Raw genomic sequence first — 23,253 nt, 5'->3', positions numbered from 1 at the left:
TAAGTCAATCTCAGACCGGCTGTCTGGGGCAAAGTTAACCTTCCCTTTAAGAAAGACAAGACCATCGTGCTTTTAGGGAAAGAGGATATTTTTGTATTAAACTGAGAGTTTGACCAATTCCAGTCCCCTTGCATCATTTTTTTTTTGTAGAACGACTGAGAAGCTCAGTTCTGGTGACTTTTAAAAAGGAAATTCTACTCCAACATTAAGGAAAATAAAATGAGGCTGACACCTTCTAAAATAGTATTTTAACCTCCAGAAATGGGTCAAATAACATATTGGTAAAAATTCTGTTAATATCATTTTAAGATACAGTAAAGGACCATGCGTATAAAGTACGCATGGTCTATGTTATCTGATGTCAAAATCTAATTTTATTAGTCACATGTGCCGAAATCAAACAGGTATTTTTGACCTAACAGTGAAATGCTTACGAGCCCCTAACCAACAATGCAGTTAAATAATTTATAGCGAGTAAAATAACAATAGAGAGACTATATACACATGCTTCTACACCTGCATTGCTTGCTGTTTGGGGTTTTAGGCTGGGTTTCTGTACAGCACTTTGGTACAGTATATCAGCTGATGTAAGAAGGGCTATATAAATACATTTGATTTGATTTGGTACCGATACATCAGTCAATGTGCGGAGGCACCGGTTAGTTGAGGTATTATGTACATGTGAGTAGAGTTATTAAAGTGTCTAATCATAGATGATAACAACAGAGAGTAGCAGCGGTGTAAAAGGGGGATGGGGTGGGGGAAATGCAAATAGTCTGGGTAGCCATTTGATTAGGTGTTCAGGAGTCTTATGGCTTGGGGGTAGGGCCTTCCTCTGACACCGCCTGGTATGGAGGTCCTGGATTGCAGAGATCTTGACCTCAGTGATGTACTGGGCCGTTCGCACTACCCTCTGTAGTTCCTTGCGGTCGGACGCCGAGTAGTTGCCTAACCAGGCAGTGATGCAACCGGTCAGGATGCTCTCGATGGTGCAGCTGTGTAACCTTTTAAAGGAGCTCTAACCTTTAGCTCAGTGTGAATGTTGCCTGTAATCCATGGCTTCTGGTTGGGGTATGTACGTACGGTCACTGTGGGGACGACGTCATCGATGCACTTATTGATGAAGCCAATGACTGATGAGGTGTACTCCTCAATGCCATTGGAGGAATCCTAATTTGCAAATAAATTCATTAAAAATCCTACAATGTGATTTTCTGGATTTTTTTCTCTCTCATTTAGTCTGTCATAGTTGAAGTTTACCTATGATGAAAATTACAGGCCTCTCTCATCTTTTTAAGTGGGAGAACTTGCACAGTTGGTGGCTGACTAAATACTTTTTTGCCCCACTGTGACTGGGACCCCTCTCTTGTTTTTTAAAATGTTAAAACAAAGACAAAAACTGCTTTCAAAATACAGTCTGTTGCATCCTAAGATGCTGGGTTCTTCTACTGAAGACTCCGAAGCGTACTTATAAGTAAAGAACAGATTGATTCAATGTTCTCCTTAACACATTAGAGTCGACTGATCTCTACAGTGTCTTCAGCCCAACTCCCACAATACATCATTGAACTTTGACCTCCCATTGCATCTCCTAATCCAATCACTTCAATGCTAGAACGGAAACCTCATTCTCATTTGTTAATTCAAATAACTCAACCCCCTGCATACAAATCCCATTGGCTATTTGCAACCATTTTACATATGAACTAATTAACACATAGTACATGTTTCAGTACATCACACAGGACATTTGCCAAAACTGCTTTCAACAGTGTTTGATTGCATTAAGAATTGTTGTGCATTGACTGCTTGCCGCAATACATTTCCGTCCTTTGGCGGCGGCAGGGTAGCCTAGTGGTTAGAGTGTACAGGCGGCAGGGTAGCCTAGTGGTTAGAGTGTAGAGGCGGCAGGGTGGCCTAGTGGTTAGAGCGTTGGACTAGGAACCGAAAGGTTGCAAGTTCGAATCCCAGAGCTGACAAGGTACAAATCTGTCATTCTGCCCCTGAACAGGCAGTTAACCCACTGTTCCTAGGCTGTCATTGAAAATAAGAATTTGTTCTTAACTGACTTGCCTAGTAAAATAAAAAAATTGGCTCTTGCAAATTGAATGCGCCTCGAGAAGCATATTTGTCTTGCAACAAGCCAACGAGGTATATAGATAAACTATTTTACTATGGAGTTTTTAGTAAAAACTGGGAAGTTACCTCATTGAGTGATAACGTCGAGGCTTCGGATGACTTTTCTAAGCAGCTACAGTAAACTAAACACCACTGTTTTGAGTTGAGTGGTGCAGTGGTGCGCATGTTGATGTTGAGATTTAATTCCCTTCATCTGAACATCGGAGTGTCATCAACATCGCTTGGGGTTTGTCTGTGTTGTGGCCCTCCCATTTCATTTTCACTGTTGGGCCATATACTCCAAGTCATACTCGGCACAGAAGTAGGCTATGAACACTGCATAGGCACAACATCTGTCCAGTAGTTAACGACACTGGCGGATGAATGGTGGTGTGTATGTGGCCCAGAATTAAACGTTATCTGGGTTGGTTTCAGCTGCACAACACGGTTTACACACCAACCTACACACACACACACAGCAGTAGCAGTACATAAAGGACTCTCTCTTGCAGACCACAGACTGTCCCTGACATGTGACAAGTTAAGGAAGTAAGGAGATGGAATAGAGGAAAGGATTGAAACTAAACATGCCTTGACCGGGCCTGGTTCCAAACTCACTCTGTCTAATTAATGAAACTAAACATGCCTTGACCGGGCCTGGTTCCAAACCCACTCTGTCTAATTAATGAAACTAAACATGCCTTGACCGGGCCTGGTTCCAAACCCACTCTGTCTAATTAATGAAACTAAACATGCCTTGACCGGGCCTGGTTCCAAACCCACTCTGTCTAACTAATGAAACTAAACATGCCTTGTCTGGGCCTGGTTCCAAACCCACTCTGTCTAATTAATGAAACTAAACATGCCTTGTCTGGGCCTGGTTCCAAACCCACTCTGTCTAACTAATGAAACTAAACATGCCTTGTCTGGGCCTGGTTCCAAACCCACTCTGTCTAACTAATGAAACTAAACATGCCTTGTCTGGGCCGGGCCTGGTTCCAAACCCACACACAGAAGTAACCTAACTTAGTACATGACCAAGTTTCAGAGTTCCCGAGAGATGTGTCAATGCGTTGGGACACTTGTTCATGATGTCATCATTACTGATTTCTTTTTTTAAATTTAAATTATTTTTTTCACGATTGACTCTGAATTCTCCTTATTGTCCAAATTCAACATTCACGTGTATTTCCATTGCTGGAATGGATTTAGATGGGTAAATTGTTCTCTGATACATTGTGTTATTATGTCACGCAGACCAAGGCCTGTGAAGCCTCTGATTTTTGAACGTCTAACGTTCTCTGTGCAGGGTCGTCATTTTAATTTCATGATATGACAAGTACTTTTGATACCCGATTTCATGTCGACATCGGCACAAGTCTTGCCCTGGTCATGACATTACAGAAACACAACACACACACACACACACACACACACAGACACACACACGCACGCACGCACACACGCACGCACGCACGCACAAACACACACACACACGTGCACGTGCACGCTTATAAAAGTGCAGAGGAATCTTCGACAGACTGGATTTGGACAGCCTCTCTCAGTGTGTGTCATAACTAGAGATTAAATATAGAATATGTACCTCTGCAGTGAGTCAACGGAAATAAACGGCAATGCTATATGAGGAATAAATATATAATCCAATTGTATTATTTTCCTAAAAAGAAGTGAATCCGATTTGTCTCTAATCAATGTTTATTGCATTTTTTTAAATGTACCCAGACCGGTTCATTAATCAGTATTGTACTGAGTGCTTTGTGAGAGCTTTTCGTCAATACTGACATAGTTAGATAGAAAACAGTGGCCGTTGATGATAGCATTTGACTCTATTCTAGTCCATGTCTGATACGAATCAAATCACGTTTATATATATATATAAAGCCGTTTACATCAGCTGATATCTCAAAGTGCTGTACAGAAACCCAGCCTAAAACCCCAAACAGCAAGCAATGCAGGTGTAGAAGCACGGTGGCTAGGAAAAACTTGTAGAAACCTAGAAAGGAACCAGGCTATGTGGGGTGACCAGTCTTCTTCTGGCTGTGCCGGGTGGAGATTTTAAGAGTACATGGTCATTAAGGCCATAATGTTCTTCAAGATTTTCCACAACTAAGACGAATCCGATGTGAACAACACAGAATGAAACACATGAATGTCAATATTCCTATGTGTTATATATTAATATAGATCTTTACTGCTTTGTCCTCTTAATATAGATATTTCGTTGTGCTGTAGATCGGGAGATAGGAGACCTGTCATGGTCTTAGAAATCAGATATGTGTTCAATGAAATGTCTCCGAGTAGGAGTACTGATCTAGGATCAGGCCGTTCCTGTCAATGTACTCTATAAACAAATGTACTTACAGTTTTTCTCAATTGCTAAAACACAATTTCTGAAACCTTGCTCCATTTCCTGCAAACATTAAACACAAAACCTCATCTTCAAGCACTATTTACATAACCTCTGACTCCTCTCGCAAAATGACACATTCGCCTCAGAACAGTTTTACCTGTGTTCAAAATCAAACACTGCTCTCAAATCATAAACAAAGTGATCAAAATGATACACACTCTCAAGCAGTCAGGAAACAATACACCAAAAAATAGAAAACACATTGTTCAAAACATACAATTCTCAGGGAGAAGTACATTTTTTTATCTAAAAAAATATTCATATTTTTCCGTCATTGTCTTTTGATGAACGAAAACATGTTCTATCATAGTAGCTCAAAATTGATCAGAAACTACTACTCTGCTTTGCTCTTTGCAATTTTGTTTTTTGTTCTTCCTCCTCCTTGTACCCCTATTTTTACAGTACTGTACCCTGCATCTCACAAACTTGTCCTTTGTCTCTGTGATACTGTAATTCTTGTTCTTTGTTGATATGAGCCTGCAACCAGTCAAAATCTATTGAGCAGTCAGTACTGTTAATAAATAACAAGAACAATGTTCAGGGCCATACAATTTGTCCATGGTACAGTATACAGCCTACAATGCACTGTACTACAGTACACAATACTAAAAGGGCCAAAAATCAAAGGAGTAAACATGTGATCAATGTGCTTCTTCTTGTCTTTGGGCTGGGTCAGGCCAGAGCACTTCGTCGACATCACAAGCAATATTATCCCCCCTGAGGCAACGGGGGAAGAAGCCTCTTGTGTGTCGTGTCCAGCCCTGACATGATTCCTCACCTATATCACCACAGGCTAAATCCATGGCTTGCAGCAGATTTACTCTGGTATAGGGTTGTCTATCATACACTTTCCATCTCCAAGAGAAGAAAAACTCCTCAATCGGATTCAGGAAAGGCGAGTATGGAGGGAGGTCCAAGTTCATAAACTGCCCATTGATGTGAAACCATTCCCTTATCTGAGGAGCTCGGTGGAAACTGACATTGTCCCACACTATCACATAGGTGGGAATGGGATTCTCATTTAGCTCTTGACCCTGCTGCTCAAGTAAAATATCTCTTAGATTGGCAATAAATCTTAGAAGGTGCTGGGTGTTATATGGCCCGAGTCTAACATGGTGATGTAGACCACCATGGTTGCTGATAGCAGCACAGATTGTGACATTGCCACCTCGTTGACCAGGGACTTCAACAATGGCCCGCTGTCCAATCATGTTTCGGCGATGAAGCCTGCTTCATCGACGAAGATGAACTCATGGGGTCTGTCCAAGGATTCCAAGTCAAATATTGTCTGTGTAGAAATACAATATACTGAATGTAGGACTTTGTAAGTCGTACAGAGACAGTGCTATAATGTAGAGTACAATTAGGCTTCTGATTCACATACATTGTATGTACTGAAGAGTAATATCAATCACATAGTATGTGTTAGTACTGTAGACAATCTGGATTACAGTAAATGTTTCTGAATGTACAAATACTTGCACATACTGAGCTCGCAGTTCTTTCACCCTTGGTGAGTTGCGCTCAAAAGGTACTCTGTATACTTGTTTCATTCGCATCCTGTTACGATGGAGGACACGGTCAATTGTGGAAATGCTCACACTGTCGATTCCCTGGCAGTGTGTGTTGTCTTTTATCACTCGTTCCTGTATTTCTCTGAGTTGTATTGCATTATCTTGAAGGACCAGGCCAACTATAACGGCCTCTTGCTCCTGAGTGAATACAGCTGTCCTTCCACCTGCATGTGGCAGCCTTGCAATTCTACAAAAAGTAGTTGTGCAGTTACAAAACATATTCATGCAGTACAATACATACAGTGATTCACTTTACACATGTCTATTGAAACAGCTGCATATAGTGTAGTACAGTACATTACAAAAATACAGTAGTATCCTGTACCTGTTCTCTTCTCTGAATGTCCTTACTATGGTGGACACAGAACATCAGCTCAAATTGGGTTGCACTCTAAGTCCTGCTTCCCTCATTGTCATTCCATGGACAAGAACGTGGTCTATAACTGTTGCTCGAATTTCATCAGATATTTCCACTCTTTGTCTTCCTCTTCCTCTTCGTCCTCCTCTTCCTCTTTCTTGCCCTCCTCCTCCTCTTCCTCCTCATCGCCCACCTCGCATACACACTCGTCCTCTCACATTGTTTCTTCTATCCATTCTCAGACTTTATCCTTCCCACCTTCAACACCCTGTTTGCTCTCTGAACTGGCTTATATTGGTTGTGTCGCATCATTTGAAACAGGTTAAATCAATTTTGAGTGGTTGTGTTCAATCAATTACATGTGTTCTCTATTTGTATTTGATTGTTGCCACTTGTGTTTACCAGTATGGATGACATGTGCATTAGAGTGCAGAATGTGTTTTGAGAATGAGAATGTGTTTAGAGTTTTGCTGAAAAGTCTAAGTGAGATCTGCAAATTGTGTTTTACCATGTGAAATGGTTTAAGGTATCGACAACAGACTGCATAATTAGCTAAATGAGTCCAGGCAACTGAGAACTTTGTTCAGCCAATGGGTTTTAGTGTTTTAGCAATTGAGAAAAAAACTAAGAAACTAAAAAACTAAGACAAAACTGATCAGAGAGAGAGAGAGAGAGAGAGAGAGAGAGAGAGAGAGAGAGAGAGAGAGAGAGAGAGAGAGAGAGAGAGAGAGAGAGAGAGAGAGAGAGAGAGAGAGAGAGAGAGAGAGAGAGAGAGAGAGAGAGAGAGAGAGAGAGAGAGAGAGAGAGAGAGAGAGAGACTTCACCATACATTCACCAGTGGGTAAAACGACAACAACAACATTGAAAACCTTGAGCCAAATTAAATGGCCATTATTTTCTATTCAGCTGAAAGTAGACAGAGAAGTAATAGGAACAGTCAGTCAGGGATGATAATACTAAAAGCACAGAGCACTTTAGAGAAAGAAGCCTTGCAGTGTGTAGCCTAGAGTTTCAATGGTGTTCATATGAACAATATTTCATATCAGGTTTCTCCAGCAAGTGAGGATGAGTCTGTATAATGCATCTCATAGATATGACATAGATATGACTGCTGTACAAACCCATCTCTTTTTTATAAATACTGTATGTCTGTCGTCATTGTCTTTGGTTGCGGTGTAGAGAGACAGCTAGAAATATATACCTGTGGTGCAGAAGAGTGGTGATAATTACGTACAGACACACACGAACACAGGGTCAGAAATCAGTTGACCTCTGCAGCTGGAAACCAGATTTATGATATTTGGATGAGTGGAAGGGGGGGGGGGGGGGAAGGGAGGAGGCGGAGGATGAGGGGGAGGGGGAGGAAAGGGACGAGGGGGTGGACAGCCAGTATTTACGCTCCAGTGAGGTGACACTCGGTCACACGTCTTGCTTCTTCCTGAGAGCAGATACACTGGAGAGACAGAGTGGAGGGAGAGACAGAGCAGAGGGTGGAGAGAGAGACAGAGCAGAGGGTGGAGGGAGAGACAGAGCAGAGGGTAGAGAGAGAGACAGAGCAGAGGGTGGAGGGAGAGACAGAGCAGAGGGTAGAGAGAGAGACAGAGCAGAGGGTGGAGAGAGCAGAGGGTGGAGGGAGAGACAGAGCAGAGGGTGGAGAGAGAGACAGAGCAGAGGGTGGAGGGAGAGACAGAGCAGAGGGTGGAGGGAGAGACAGAGCAGAGGGTGGAGGGAGAGACAGAGCAGAGGGTGGAGGGAGAGACAGAGCAGAGGGTGGAGAGAGAGACAGAGCAGAGGGTGGAGGGAGAGAGACAGAGCAGAGGGTGGAGGGAGAGACAGAGCAGAGGGTGGAGCAGTGGGTGGAGGGAGAGACAGAGCAGAGGGTGGAGAGAGAGACAGAGCAGAGGGTGGAGAGAGCAGAGGGTGGAGGGAGAGACAGAGCAGAGGGTGGAGAGAGAGACAGAGCAGAGGTTGGAGGGGGAGACAGAGCAGAGGGTGGAGAGAGAGACAGAGCAGAGGGTGGAGGGAGAGACAGAGCAGAGGGTGGAGGGAGAGACAGAGCAGAGGGTGGAGGAAGAGACAGAGCAGAGGGTGGAGGGAGAGACAGAGCAGAGGGTGGAGGGAGAGACAGAGCAGAGGGTGGAGGGAGAGACAGAGCAGAGGGTGGAGGAAGAGACAGAGCAGAGGGTGGAGGGAGAGACAGAGCAGAGGGTGGAGGGAGAGACAGAGCAGAGGGTGGAGGGAGAGACAGAGCAGAGGGTGGAGGGAGAGACAGAGCAGAGGGTGGAGGGAGAGACAGAGCAGAGGGTGTAGGGAGAGACAGAGCAGAGGGTGGAGGGAGAGCCTTGCGTCACAGATGATGAGCAGTAAAGGTTTTATGGGCGATTTCCCAACCCTTACCTCTCTGAAACACACCAGGCTGTACATGAAAGAACAAACTGTAAGAGGCGTTGGAGATTCTAAATGTGATTAGTCTGGCATGCGTCCCATTTGGCATCCTGTTGTCTTTATAGTGCACTACTTTAGACCAGAGCCCTATTCCCTATATAGTGCACTACTTTAGACCAGGGCCCTATTCCCTATATAGTGCACTACTTTTCACCAGAGCCCTATTCCCTATATAGTGCACTACTTTTGACCAGAGCCCTATTCCCTATATAGTGCACTACTTTTGACCAGAGCCCTATTCCCTATATAGTGCACTACTTTAGACCAGAGCCCTATTGGTACTGAGGTAATAGGGTGACATTAGGGACAGAGCTTATGTCCCTGGGTTTGGACCAGCTGCCGTGGACCAGCAGGCCGGCCGGCCGAGGCCAATCACTCATCTCACATTAATAATGTATTAAAACAGGGCAGACATGAAGAACTGAGTTAAATAAGTCTTGTTGAATTAAAGAGTCAGGGTGAAAGTTCGGATGACAAGTAGTCCTAGTCCGGCACAGAAAAGGCGTTGCCCATCACAACACACACACTTCAGTTATGAACATCATGTGAAAGTCTGTCAGCCACACAACTTCTTCTCTTGCGACAGCAAACACACACTAACTAAAAGTAGCAGAGTATAGTAAGGTATATAGTAGATTATAGTATAGTGGAGTATATTAGTGTACAGTATATAGTAGAGTATTGTATAGTAGAGTATACAGTATAGCATAGTAGAGTGGAGTGGAGTATAGTGGATTATAGTATAGTGGAGTATATTAGAGTGCAGCATATAATGGAGTAGTGTATGGTAGAGTATAGCAGAGTATATAGTATAGTAGTGTGTATAGTATCGTGGACTAGTTTAGTTTAGTAGAGTGCAGTATATTAGAGTGCAGTATATAGTAGAGTAGTGCATGGTAGAGTATAGTAGAGTATATAGTATAGTAGTGTGTATAGTATCGTGGACTAGAGTATAGTATAGTAGAGTGGAGTATAGTAGAGTATAGTATAGTGGGGTATATTAGAGTGCAGTATATAGTAGAGTAGTGTATGGTAGAGTATAGTAGAGTATGTAGTACATTAGTGTGTATAGTATCGTGGACTAGAGTATAGTATATTAGAGTGCAGTATATAGTAGAGTAGTGTATGGTAGAGTACAGTAGAGTATATAGTATAGTAGTGTGTATAGTATCGTGGACTAGAGTATAGTAGAGTGGGGTATAGTAGAGTATAGTATAGTGGGGTATATTAGAGTGCAGTATATAGTAGAGTAGTGTATGGTAGAGTATAGTAGAGTATATAGTATAGTATCGTGGACTAGAGTATAGTATATTAGAGTGCAGTATATAGTAGAGTAGTGTATGGTAGAGTATAGTAGAGTATATAGTATAGTATCGTGGACTAGAGTATACTGTCCACTGCCTAGGAGGTTTATGGAAACAGTACAAGCAGAGGGGGTGTATCTCTGGATTGTGGATCCTGCTTTTTTAGCTGTCTGTCTCCTGGCTGCCTTTGACCCTAAACTGGACCTGGACAGCTGTTGATCTGCGGTCAGCACATATTCATTCGCCTACACTCCAGCTCAGGTTTCCCGATGACACAGCTGAGAAAAGGTCCCAGCTCTCACATCAATGCTTGTGACACCTACAGTACCTCAACTCTGGGCTGAGCTGTCGCCGCAAAAAATTGTACCGTATTTCCAATGTATTGGATTTATGTTGACCAGAAACTATAGGGTCCTGCACGGCAAGGCCCACGGGGCTCTGGTCAACAGTAGTGCACTTTGTAGGGGATAGTTTGAACCCTGGTGATTTATTTCCCTGTCATTAAGCCGATGTTACTCAAAGCTGGAAGTAGTTTATGTTGTTTGCAATAAAGTTGCATCTGGGTTGTTCAGTGTGATGGGCATTCCAAGTCTTTTCAGTAAGCCGGCTCATTTGGATCTTTTCACATAAAAGAGTCGGCTCATTTGGTTCCTTTCACATAAAAGAGTCGGCTCATTTGGTTCCTTTCACGTAAAAGAGTCGGCTCATTTGGTTCCTTTCACATAAAAGAGTCGGCTCATTTGGCTCAATTCACGTAAAAGAGCCGTCTCATTCGGTTCTCAAAAAATTGCCTGCAACTTGGTTGCATTGCATCGCAAGAGCTAAAAACAAATTATATTTCATGCAAATGACTGTATGCAATGTCCTATCACATATCATTCTGTTTGGAACTCCGACCAAGTTGTCATGTCAACACAGCTGTCAGTGGGTTGTCAACACAGCTGTCAGTGGGTTGTCAACATAGCTGTCAGTGGGTTGTCAACATAGCTGTCAGTGCTGCTGCAAACCACGACAAAGGAGACATGACAAAATGGAAATGGGAAAAACTTCTAGATGCCATGGCTAGTCATGGTTTATGTACATGGTGCGGCAGTCAATAAAATTAGTTTTAAAAGACAGTGAACCCAGACCTTTCTCGATGTAGTTTCAACTGAAATTGTCTAACATGAACTGCACTAGCTAGCTTAGCTTGTCGGAGGCTTGGTTAGGTTCTTAGAGCTTCTTAGGGCTAGGCCCCTTTTTTTTCTCAATTTCCACCTGAATGACGTGCCCAAAGTAAACTGCCTGTTACTCAGGCCCTGAAGCCACAATATGCACATAATTGGTACCATTGGAAAGACACTTTGAAGTTTGTAGAAATGTTGAAGTAATGTAGGAGAGTATAAGACAATAGATATGGCAGGAGAAAATCCAAAGAAAAACCAACCAGAATTATTATTTTTTTGAGAGACCATGCTCTTCCAATGGCAAGTATGAGGGCATACTCGATTTTAGCTCCCATGATGTAATTCCTATAGCTTACACTGGGTGTCAGCAGTCTATGTTCAAGGTTTCAAGTGTGTAACTTCCAAAACGAATAAGAAATAACAGTTTTAGTGGAAGGACACAGTCTTGGAAATTCATGTTTTTACACGCCATGAAGACAAAACGCACCTAAAATTGGTTTCCTATTGAACATACTTCTTTCTGTAAGAAATATTATCATTTAATTACATTTTAGGGTATCTGAGGAATAAATAGAAACTTATTTTCACTTGTTGAAACAAAGTTTAGTAGTAGATTTTCGGATTCCTTTCTCTGCATGTTGAACGAGTGGATTACTCAAATCGATGGCGCCAACTTAACTGACTTTTTGGGATATAAAGAAGGATTTTATCTAACAAAACAACACTACATGTTATAGCTGGGACCCTTTGGATGACAAATTAGAGGAAGATTTTCACAAAGCAAGTGAATATTTAATCGCTATTTGTGAATTTATGAAACCTTTGCCAGTGGAAAAATATTTTGATGTGGGGCGCTGTCCTCAACCAATTGCATGGCATGCTTTTGCTGTAAAGCGTATTGTAAATCGGACAGTGCAGTTAGATTAACAAGAATTTAAGCTTTCCACCAATATAAGACCCTTGTATGTATCTAAATGTTTAATATCCATTTCTATAATTATTTATTTGAATTGCGCGCCCTCCAGTTTCACAGGAAGTAGGTTAGCTAGCTTGGTATGACATGGTTGGCAAATAGGCAACATTTTGACTAGGTAGCTAAATTGTACAGCCAGCATTTTGTCTATATCAACATTACAATGATCAAACTTTTGTATAAACAAATAATTTATGAAAGGATTGGATGTTGCATGCAAATTCAATTGCATTTGACTTTCTTTGTGCATCAGCAAAGATGATGATGTCACAATGCAAAAACTGTGTCAAAATTACTTTGTGTGACTCAGGCTTTAGCCTTTACATTCCCATGGTCCATGGCTTTACATTCCCATGGTCTGTGGCCTGCTGTTATAGGCTTTACATTCCCATGGTCCATGGCTTTACATTCCCATGGTCCGTGGCCTGCTGTTATAGGCTTTACATTCCCATGGTCCATGGCTTTACATTCCCATGGTCCGTGGCCTGCTGTTATAGGCTTTACATTCCCATGGTCCATGGCTTTACATTCCCATGGTCCGTGGCCTGCTGTTATAGGCTTTACATTCCCATGGTCCATGGCTTTACATTCCCATGGTCCGTGGCCTGCTGTTATAGGCTTTACATTCCCATGGTCCATGCCTGCTGTTATAGGCTTTACATTCCCATGGTCCATGGCCTGCTGTTATAGCCTTTACATTCCCATGGTCCGTGGCCTGCTGTTATAGGCTTTACATTCCCATGGTCCATGGCCTGCTGTTATAGGCTTTACATTCCCATGGTCCATGGCCTGCTGTCTTCTTCCTATAGTGTTTCACATGACGCCATTTCTTCGCGCCGGACACACAAATCTCAAGAGAGACCCAGAAGACACCGGAGGTGCGTCAGAGAGAGAGAGCATGCAGAGGTTGTGTCATTCATCGCTACAGTTAAATCAGTGTTGTATCTCTCTCGTCTATGTGTGCCGCTTCGAGCAGTCGCACGCCCGCCGGGAATACAAACTGATTTTGTGGTGAAACGGAGCATTTCAGTTTCAATTCCAGACTAGTAGCACACAGAGTGTGTGTCTGAAATGGCACCCTATTCCTCACATAGTACACTACTTTTGACCAAGGCCTGTATGGCTCTAGAGAAAAGTAGTGCACTATATTGCCAGCAGCATTCCACCCTGCATACCACTGCTGGCTTGCTTCAGAAGCTAAGCAGTGTTGTCCTGGTCAGTCCCTGGATGGGAGACCAGATGCTGCTGGAAGTGGTGTTGGAGGGCCAGTAGGAGGCACTCTTTCCTCTGGTCCAAAAAAATATCCCAATACCCCAGGGCAGTGATTGGGGACAATGCCCTGTGTAGGGTGCCGTCTTTCGGATGGGACGTTAAATGGGTGTCCTGACTCTCTGAAGTCATTAAAGCTCCCATGGCACTTATCGTAAGAGTAGGGGGGTTAACCCCGGTGTCCTGGCTAAATTCCCAATCTGACCCTCAAACCATCACGGTCACCTAATAATCCCCAGTTTACAATTGGCTCATTCATCCCCCTCCTCTCCCCTGTAACTATTCCCCAGGTCGTTGCTGCAAATGAGAACGTGTTCTCAGTCAACTTACCTGGTAAAATAACGGATAAATAAATAAATATAGGTAATTTCAGATGCTCTCTCTTCCTGTTGGCTAGGCTGGCTTCTCTGTACTGTATGCGTATCAGATTGACTTGATGGACGGACAGAAAGAGAAGAAGTCTATCAGGTCTCCAACACTATCCCTGGACAGCAGTCCTCTGCTTCCTCTGTGACAGAGTCGGCCATCTTATTGTCTGTTAATTGACACTCATTAACCAATAAGAGATGAGTTGAGTCTAACTCAGGTTGACTTGTGGGAGATCTAGAACCAAACAGAGTGGGATGTAATTAGCTGCTAGGCTAGGCTAGGCTAGGCTAGGCAAGGCTACAGTACACACTGGGGTTTTAAAAGACCCACTCACTGTACTGTATGGAATACACAAGCAGAAATACATAGGATCCATATAATGGAGGCACACTCCATATCAACCAACTGAACAGAGCAATAACACATGACTTGAAAAGGGATGGTGACACTCTTTGTGTTATTTCTGCAGATGGTTTCTGCATGGTGCTGCAGATATGAAATGCTACACCATTATAGACTACAGTGCTGTGGTCATTTCTCTCTACCCTTGAGTCCTCCCTGGTCCTCCCCTCCCTACTCCGCAGGTGTACACACACACACACACACACACACACACACACACACACACACACACACACACACACACACACAAACATGCACTCTTGCACACACTCACACTCACACACACACACACACACACACTAACACAAGCCCATGGTTCCATTCTCCGCTGATACAGGATACAGTAAGTGGAATCGTCATTCCATAACGAGAGATGTGTGAATCTACACACACCAGTCAGTAGTGTAGATGAGAGCTCCTAATGCAGAAAACAGCCATGTGTGAAACCATCTCTAGACACTCCCTGCCACTTGTTAAAACCGTTCCCTTCTTCTTTTTAATCTTTTTTAAAATTTATTTTACCCCCTTTTTCTCCCCAATTTCATAGTATCCAATTATTAGTAGTTACTATCTTGTCTCATCACTACAACTCCCGTACGGGCTCGGGAGAGACGTCCTCCGATACACAACCCAACCAAGCCGCACTGCTCCTTAACACAGCGCGCATCCAACCCGGAAGCCAGCCGCACCAATGTGTCGGAGGCCCGAGCCCGTGCACCTGGCTACCTTGGTTAGTGCGCACTGCGCCCGGCCCGCCACAGGAGTCGCTGGTGCGCGATGAGACAAGGATATCCCTACCGGCCAAACCCTCCCTAACCCGGACGACGCTAGGCCAATTGTGCGTCGCCCCACGGACCTCCCAGTCGCGGCCGGCTGCAACAGAGCCTGGGCGCGAGCCTCTGGTGGCACAGCTAGCGCTGAGATGCAGTGCCCTAGAATACTGCGCCACCTGGGATGCCCTTAGAACTGTTCCCTTCTTGACTCCCTGCACCCAGCCTGCTTCACCCCAGTGATACAGAGTTAGTGGGTTTCAGCCCATTGAGCCCAGTACTACGGAGTTAGTGGGTTTCAGCCCATTGAGCCCAGTGGTACAGAGTTAGTGGGTTTCAGCCCAGTGGTACAGAGTTAGTGGGTTTCAGCCCATTGAGCCCAGTGCTACAGAGTTAGTGGTTTTCAGATGCCTATCTGTGAGACTGCTGTATCCTTCAGATACCAAAGCTGGTTGCAGGGTCGCTCAGAAGACCCCGGCGGCCGTCTCCAGGATGTGTTGCTCAGATTAAAACGCCATGCATACAAGTATAAACATTCAACATTATTTACTAGTTGCCTGTCCTCTCTGCCTCTCTGTCTGTCTGCATGTCTGCCTGTCTCTCTGTCTGTCTGCCTGCCTCTTTGAATCTCTGCCTGTCTGTCTGTCTGTCTGTCTGTCTGTCTGTCTGTCTGTCTGTCTGTCTGTCTGTCTGTCTGTCTGTCTGTCTGTCTGCCTGTCTGTCTGTCTGTCTGTCTGTCTGTCTGTCTGTCTGTCTGTCTGTCTGTCTGTCTGTCTGTCTGTCTGTCTGTCTGTCTCTCTGCCTGTCTCTCTGCCTGTCTCTCTGCCTCTCTGCATGCCTCTCTGCCTGTCTGTCTACATGTCTGTCTACATGTCTCTCTGTCTGCCTCTCTACTTGTCTCTCTGTCAGACTTATCTGAGGTTTTCTAGTCCAAGGCCTTTCTTGTGAACTTGTCTGTAATGCATAATAAGATTTGGGTGGAGCAGAATTTCATATTTGATGTTTGTTCCCATCGTCGTCTTCACAGACAGCTCGGATTCCGTGCCACAGTTACGGAGTAGAGCTAAATATGTGACGAGATGTTATGAATAAAGAAAGATGTCCTCTCTCGGTTGTTTGACCTGTATTCAGTTAGTTTATTTTAATAGTGTACCAGTGTTCTGTAACACAGACTCGGCTCCATTCATCATTGGCTGCATGTACTTTTGTTGAGGTGGAGTTACAGCATCACACAGACTCGGCTTCGCCGTTTTAAAAATGAGAGAGAGAACGGCTTTTCCTGTGAAATCCTGCTTGTTAAGTCAAAACTAAATGACAAAAAAAAGTGAGCAACCAACCCCAAATGTTGCTGGTTCAAAACCCCAAGCTGGCAAATTTGCAGTTTAGGTCTTGAGCAAGGCAGTTAATCCCCAGCAACTACATAGATTAAGGCAGCCCCCCCCCCCCCCCATCCCACACCTGTCTGATTCAGAGGGGTTGGGTTAAATGCGAAAGACCCATTTCCGTTGAACACATTCAGTTGTAAAACTGACTAGGTATCCCCCTCTCTGAAGGGTTTCAAAAGAGAGCTGGTTATAGCCTGCTTACTTGTTAAAGTCCTGCTGATTACGGAGTGTTTGTGAGGACTGATTTTTAACAGCCTGTTGATGTCATTTTAACAGCCTGTTGATGTAATTTTAACAACCTGTTGATGTCATTTTAACAGCTTGTTGTGATGAAGTCTTGTGTTGGAGAACATCTCCATCAGCATATACCTTAACAGGACACCACAGATTTTAATGTTACTAAAGCAGCTGAAGGCTCTACTATGTCGATTGTTCGTTTTGGATATCCAATGTCGAGTGACTTAAATCCATAATTTGGCGACTATACTTGTAATATGAACACTCCTGCAATATTCAAAACAGCTTTTTGCGATCTACTTTCCTCAGACATTAATCAAATCAAATCAAATGTATTTATATAGCCATTCGTACATCAGCTGATATCTCAAAGTGCTGTACAGAAACCCAGCCTAAAACCCCAAACAGCAAGCAATGCAGGTGTAGAAGCACGGTGGCTAGGAAAAGCTCCCTAGAAAGGCCAAAACCTAGGAAGAAACCTAGAGAGGAACCAGGCTATGTGGGGTGGCCGGGTGGAGATTATAACAGAACATGGCCAAGATGTTCAAATGTTCATAAATGACCCGTATGGTCAAATAATAATAATCACAGTAGTTGTCGAGGGTGCAGCAAGTCAGCACCTCAGGAGTAAATGTCAGTTGGCTTTTCATAGCCGATCATTCAGAGTATCTTTACCGCTCCTGTTGTCTCTAGAGAGTTGAAAACAGCAGGTCTGGGACAGGTAGCACGTCCAGTGAACAGGTCAGGGTTCCATAGCGGCAGGCAGAACAGTTGAAACTGGAGCAGCAGCACGGCCAGGTGGACTGGGGACAGCAAGGAGTCATCATGCCAGGTAGTCCTGAGGCATGGTCCTAAGGCTCAGGTCCTCCGTGAGAGAGAAATAAAGAGAGAAAGAGAGAATTAGAGAGAGCATACTTAAATTCACACAGGACACCGGATAAGACAGGAGAAGTACTCCAGATATAACAAACTGACTCTAGACCAACCAACACATAAACTTCTGCAGCATAAATACTGGAGGCTGAGACAGGAGGGGTCAGACGAGAATGTCTTGTTACTGATGAGGGAGCATTTCAGTTCAGACCTGGTTGGGAATATTTCAGTAACGACGGAGGTGTGCCATCAGCATCCTCCTATAAATCAGTCAATGAGGACAATATCCTCTCTTTTATCCAGGGTTTATCACAGAGTAGCTAACCCACTGAGTAGCTAACCCACAGAGTAGCTAACACACTGAGTAGCTAACCCACTGAGTAGCTAACCCACTGAGTAGCTAACCCACTGAGTAGCTAACACACTGAGTAGCTAACCCACTGAGTAGCTAACCCACAGAGTAGCTAACCCACAGAGTAGCTAACCCACTGAGTAGCTAACCCACTGAGTAGCTAACCCTTTGTGTAGCTAACCCACAGAGTAGCTAACCCACAGAGTAGCTAACCCACTGAGTAGCTAACCCACTGAGTAGCTAACCCTTTGTGTAGCTAACCCACAGAGTAGCTAACCCACTGAGTAGCTAACCCACTGAGTAGCTAACCCACAGAGTAGCTAACCCACTGAGTAGCTAACCCACTGAGTAGCTAACCCACTGAGTAGCTAACCCATTGTGTGTCAACCATGTTTTATGTCAGACAATTATGTTTAAACGGGCCTCCTCGTTTGTATCTGTCCCAGACACGGCACTCTGATCAAAAAGGTTTAGATGATACTGAGTATGGTGGACACCTCTCCCAGCTTTTCAAAATCCTAAGACGTAGATAGCGTCCGTCGTGATTCGTGTCAGCGTTTTTTAGTTTTTCGAAAAACATTTATTCAGCCAACGTTTCGTGGCAGGGTTTGAGGCTGCTGACTCTGTTTATGTGTGGCTGTGAGATTGATGTGGTTTGGAAGAGACCCTGCCTGCCTATTGATCTTCATTAGGTTAATTACCCCACATGTGGGATGCGCACAAGGCAGAAAGGTTTTGATGGGAGTCTTTACTTATTTGATTCTGTCAGGATTCTGTCAGGATGTCTGCCTGCAGTTTTGGACAGACAATAGCTCTGTCCATTTTCAAACTCAGCAAAGAGTTTCTGGTCTTTGACTGTTTATACGTGACTGTGATTTTGGCATATACAACAATGGCAGTATGTGTATTGTCTAAGAGAATGAGAATGTTTTGAGTGGCAGCCAAGTTGAAGTGTAAACCAGATGTGAACCTCTTCTGGCTCTTGAACGTAGTTCAATGTAAACAGTTTGTGGCAAACGGTTCAGGACCAAACGGTTCAGGACCAAACGGTTCAGGATCAAACGGTTCAGGACCAAACAGTTCAGGACCAAACGGTTCAGGACCAAATGGTTCAGGACCAGCGTTGAGAAGTAATAATAGTGAAATTTCAGTCTGAGGACTGTGGGATGGCTTCTAAAACATTGAATCGATGGGGTATTTCTCAAATCAGCTTACATTTCTGTCAAGACTTGAACAAATACACGTTTCATATGAGCTCAAGCTATGCAATGACGCAAATCTGAATAAAATGTACAAATGTTACTTTGTGTGACTGTTGCTGTAGAGACTGAATGGTCATCACGTTATATTATCATTCAATTAGCCTTAAAACATGACCGGTTCAGTCGCCTGTTTACATCCTGTACAATGGATTAAAGTCAGCAATAAGGAAAGTGAGCAATAAGAGCAATAAGAAATCAACCTCTGCCTTTTATCGTCGAGCGTTCCAACTGCCTTTACCTCAAAATTAGTTATTTTTGAAGTTTTTTTTTCTTGGTAAGCCATTCTCATGAATTTTGTCATTGTTGTTGAGCAGCCCTCCCTCTCCTTTGTTTGCTGAAGCGAAGGCTCACCTGATACTCTAAAACATGTCTCCTTTTAATCCGTTTGTAGTTCCTGTGCTTGAGGAACATCCGGACGTTCCTCGCTGCGTGCTGTGAGACATTTGGCATGAAGAAGACTGAACTCTTTGAGGCCTTCGACTTGTTTGATGTGCGGGACTTTGGAAAGGTAAGAAACAGGACTTCTACACTGTTTCATCGTGTGTGTGCAGTGCCTTTGGAAAGTATTCAGACCACATTACTTTTTACACATTTTGTTAGGTTACAGCCTTACTCTAAAATGGATTCAATTGTTTTTTCCCCACTCATCAATCTACACACAATACCCCGTAATGACAAAGCAAAAACAGGTTTTTAGGCATTTTTCCTAATTCATGAGAAAACAAAACAGAAAGAACTTATTTACATAAATATTCAGACCCTTTGCTATGAGACGGGAAATTGAGCTGATTGATCATCCTTGAGATGTTTCTACAACTTGATTGGAGTCTGAAAACGTTCCTAAAGCACTGTACATACCCTACTCCCTTCACATATTTATCTTTGGGGGGGGGGGGGGGGGGGGGGGGGGGGGGGTTCCCATCTCTCACGCTGGAATCATCATGTTATCTGTTGCCCAAATGGGAAACACCTTGAGAATAATAGTGCACACCACTACAACAAGGAAGGAGCTTAGTGTACTCTGTAGTGGGCTGTTATAGGACTATAATATACACCATCACCGACTGTATGAGAGAACCCACCACTGTTGGATCACTCGAAGAGAACAGTATTGAGCCGCTACAGTTGGCTGCTCTTCCTCTGTATGTGGACACCCTTTACCGCAACACTGTATGGTGAAAGCAGTTATCTTGACACATAGGACAAGGCATCAGTTTCCTCTCATTAAAACAAAAAAAACACTACAACGGTTTAGTTGTTATGGGGTGAAAAGCCTTGCTTTGCCTTGGTTCTTTATTGTGATTAGGACTCTTACAGCGCTGGTTCTGCTGCTAGTTTAATAAAGTCCATGTTGTTAGTATGTGGAAACAGTCCATGTTGTTAGCATGTGGGGACAGTCCATGTCGTTAGTATGTGGGGACAGTCCATGTCGTTAGTATGTGGGGACAGTCGATGTTGTTAGTATGTGGGGACAGTCCATGTTGTTAGTATGTGGGGACAGTCCATGTTGTTAGTATGTGGGGACAGTAGATGTTGTTAGTATGTGGGGACAGCGCTGGTTCTGCAGCTAGTTTAATAACGTTTATTTATACATCAGCAGGAAGGCAGGGAGTGAGGCTGGCTGTCCTCTGGGGTGGGAGGTGGCTGACAGACTGACAGGATGTTTGGCATTTTCTTCCTAGATGAGGATATGGGTCACACATTTTCATGCTTTTTGAGTGTGTGTGTGTGTGTGTGTGTGTGTGTGTGTGTGTGTGTGTGTGTGTGTGTGTGTGTGTGTGTGTGTGTGTGTGTGTGAGTGTGTGTGTGTGTGTGTGTGTGTGTGTGTGTGTGTGTGTGTGTGTGTGTGTGTGTGTGTGTGTGTGTGTGTGTGAGAGAGAGAGAGAGATGAAGAGACAGAGGGACGGACTGACTGACATAGTTTTTGTTTCTGTCTTTGCCTCCATGACTTTATAACGTCTGTCAGGCTCCAGGCAGAATAGTATGTGTTGCCTCTCTGATCAATAGGAACCCGTAGCCTGAATACCCAGATGGTTCCTGTGTAGAAACTCTACTAACCTTTGACCTCAAGGCATCCAGGAAGTTAATTATGTGGATACTGCAGGTTACTTCCAGAGTAAAGGAAACATGTGAGTGAGGGATACAAAGTGTATTGAAAGCAAGTGCTTCCAACCAGGTGTGGTACCTGAGCTAAATTAGCAATTAACATCCCATCATGCTTAAGGTCATGTAGTGTATAAATATGCTGAGCAGGCATTATGTTGGCTACCATGGTTGTGCCCCCATAGGATGACAATGCCTCCATCCACAGGGCACGAGTGGTCACTGAATGGTTTGATGAGCATAAATATGATATAAACCGTATGCCATGGCCGTCTTAAGTCACCAGAACTCAACCCAATTGATTCTGGAGCAGCTCCTGAGATTGCATTTTCTACTACTGTCAACAAAACACCAACTTACTAACTAACTAACGAATTCACTAACTAGCTAAGTATGTGGATCAACTAAATGGACTTTAGTAAAACCCCAAAATGATATAACCATTAGAAAACAGCTATACTAACTCACAATTTGTTTTCGATATGGGATTAGTAAAATATCGGGGACATTGGGCAGAATCCACATGGTTAAAGCCTTTAAGTGATGTCTCCTGGTATCGTGCTTGGTTGAGTTTAAGTCATTTATAATTAAAACACTGTCTGACTGCTGCCTGTCAAGAAGACACTATTTTCCCTCATACAAATCTCCAGAATATTCCAGCCATAAATCGACAGCTCCTTGTGGAATATCTACAAATATAGCTCTTCTTAATCCTTCTCACCAATCATCACTGTTTGTAGTTTTTAATATGTATGTTATTGTTATTTATTTTTTGATTCAAATGTTTGTTGTTTTTATCTTCCTCTGTGGTCATTCCACCCCATCCCCTCAACAGTCTTTACTCTGCCTCCACCCCATCCCCTCAAACGTCTTTACTCTGCCTCCACCCCATCCCCTCAACAGTCTTTACTCTGCCTCCACCCCATCCCCCTCAACAGTCTTTACTCTGCCTCCACCCCATCCCCTCAACAGTCTTTACGACGCCTCCACCCCACCCCCTCAACAGTCTTTACTCTGCCTCCACCCCACCCCCTCAACAGTCTTTACTCTGCCTCCACCCCACCCCTTCAACAGTCTTTACTCTGTCTCCATCCCACCTCTTCAACAGTCTTTACTCTGCCTCCACCCCACCCCCTAAACAGTCTTTACACTGCCTCCACCCCACCCCCTCAACAGTCTTTACTCTGCCTCCACCCCACCCCCTCAACAGTCTTTACTCTGCCTCCACCCCACCCCCTCAACAGTCTTTACTCTGCCTCCACCCCACCCCTTCAACAGTCTTTACTCTGCCTCCACCCCACCCCCTCAACAGTCTTTACTCTGCCTCCACCCCACCCCCTCAACAGTCTTTACTCTGCCTCCACCCCACCCCCCCAACAGTCTTTACGACGCCTCCACCCCACCCCCTCAACAGTCTTTACTCTGCCTCCACCCCACCCCCTCAACAGTCTTTACTCTGCCTCCACCCCACCCCCCCAACAGTCTTTGCGACGCCTCCACCCCACCCCCTCAACAGTCTTTGCGACGCCTCCACCCCACCCCTTCAACAGTCTTTACTCTGCCTCCACCCCACCCCCTCAACAGTCTTTACTCTGCCTCCACCCCACCCCCCCCAACAGTCTTTGCGACGCCTCCACCCCACCCCCTCAACAGTCTTTATTCTGCCTCCACCCCATTGGACATTGATTTATTCATTTATTCAAGCTTAGGTCTAAGAGGCATGGAGAGGCGGCCTTTAGTTACTATGACCCCAGTGTCTGGAATAGCCTGCCAGAGAACCTGAGGGGGGCCGAAACTGTGGACATCTTTAAAAGCCCTCTATAAACAAGCCTTTTCACCTTTGGCTTAAGGTGCTTTTTAAT

The 23,253-nt window shown here is 44.2% G+C and overlaps 1 protein-coding gene across 2 annotated transcripts in view; it reads left to right on the top strand.

Annotated features, from left to right (window-relative positions):
* The window catches only part of LOC110489549 (guanine nucleotide exchange factor VAV3), a 184,778-nt gene that overhangs the window by 10,737 nt on the left and 150,788 nt on the right, over positions 1–23,253 (top strand). For both annotated transcript variants that reach the window (XM_036945704.1, XM_036945703.1), the window contains exon 2: positions 19,680–19,796. In XM_036945704.1, coding sequence (XP_036801599.1) covers positions 19,680–19,796 — 117 coding nt within the window. The remainder of the gene's footprint in view (positions 1–19,679; positions 19,797–23,253) is intronic.

Source organism: Oncorhynchus mykiss, chromosome 15 (assembly GCF_013265735.2).
Source record: "Oncorhynchus mykiss isolate Arlee chromosome 15, USDA_OmykA_1.1, whole genome shotgun sequence".
Classification (NCBI taxonomy): Eukaryota; Metazoa; Chordata; class Actinopteri; order Salmoniformes; family Salmonidae; genus Oncorhynchus; species Oncorhynchus mykiss.
The sequence above is the reverse complement of the archived record's forward strand: the minus strand, read 5'-3'. Positions and strand labels throughout refer to the sequence as shown.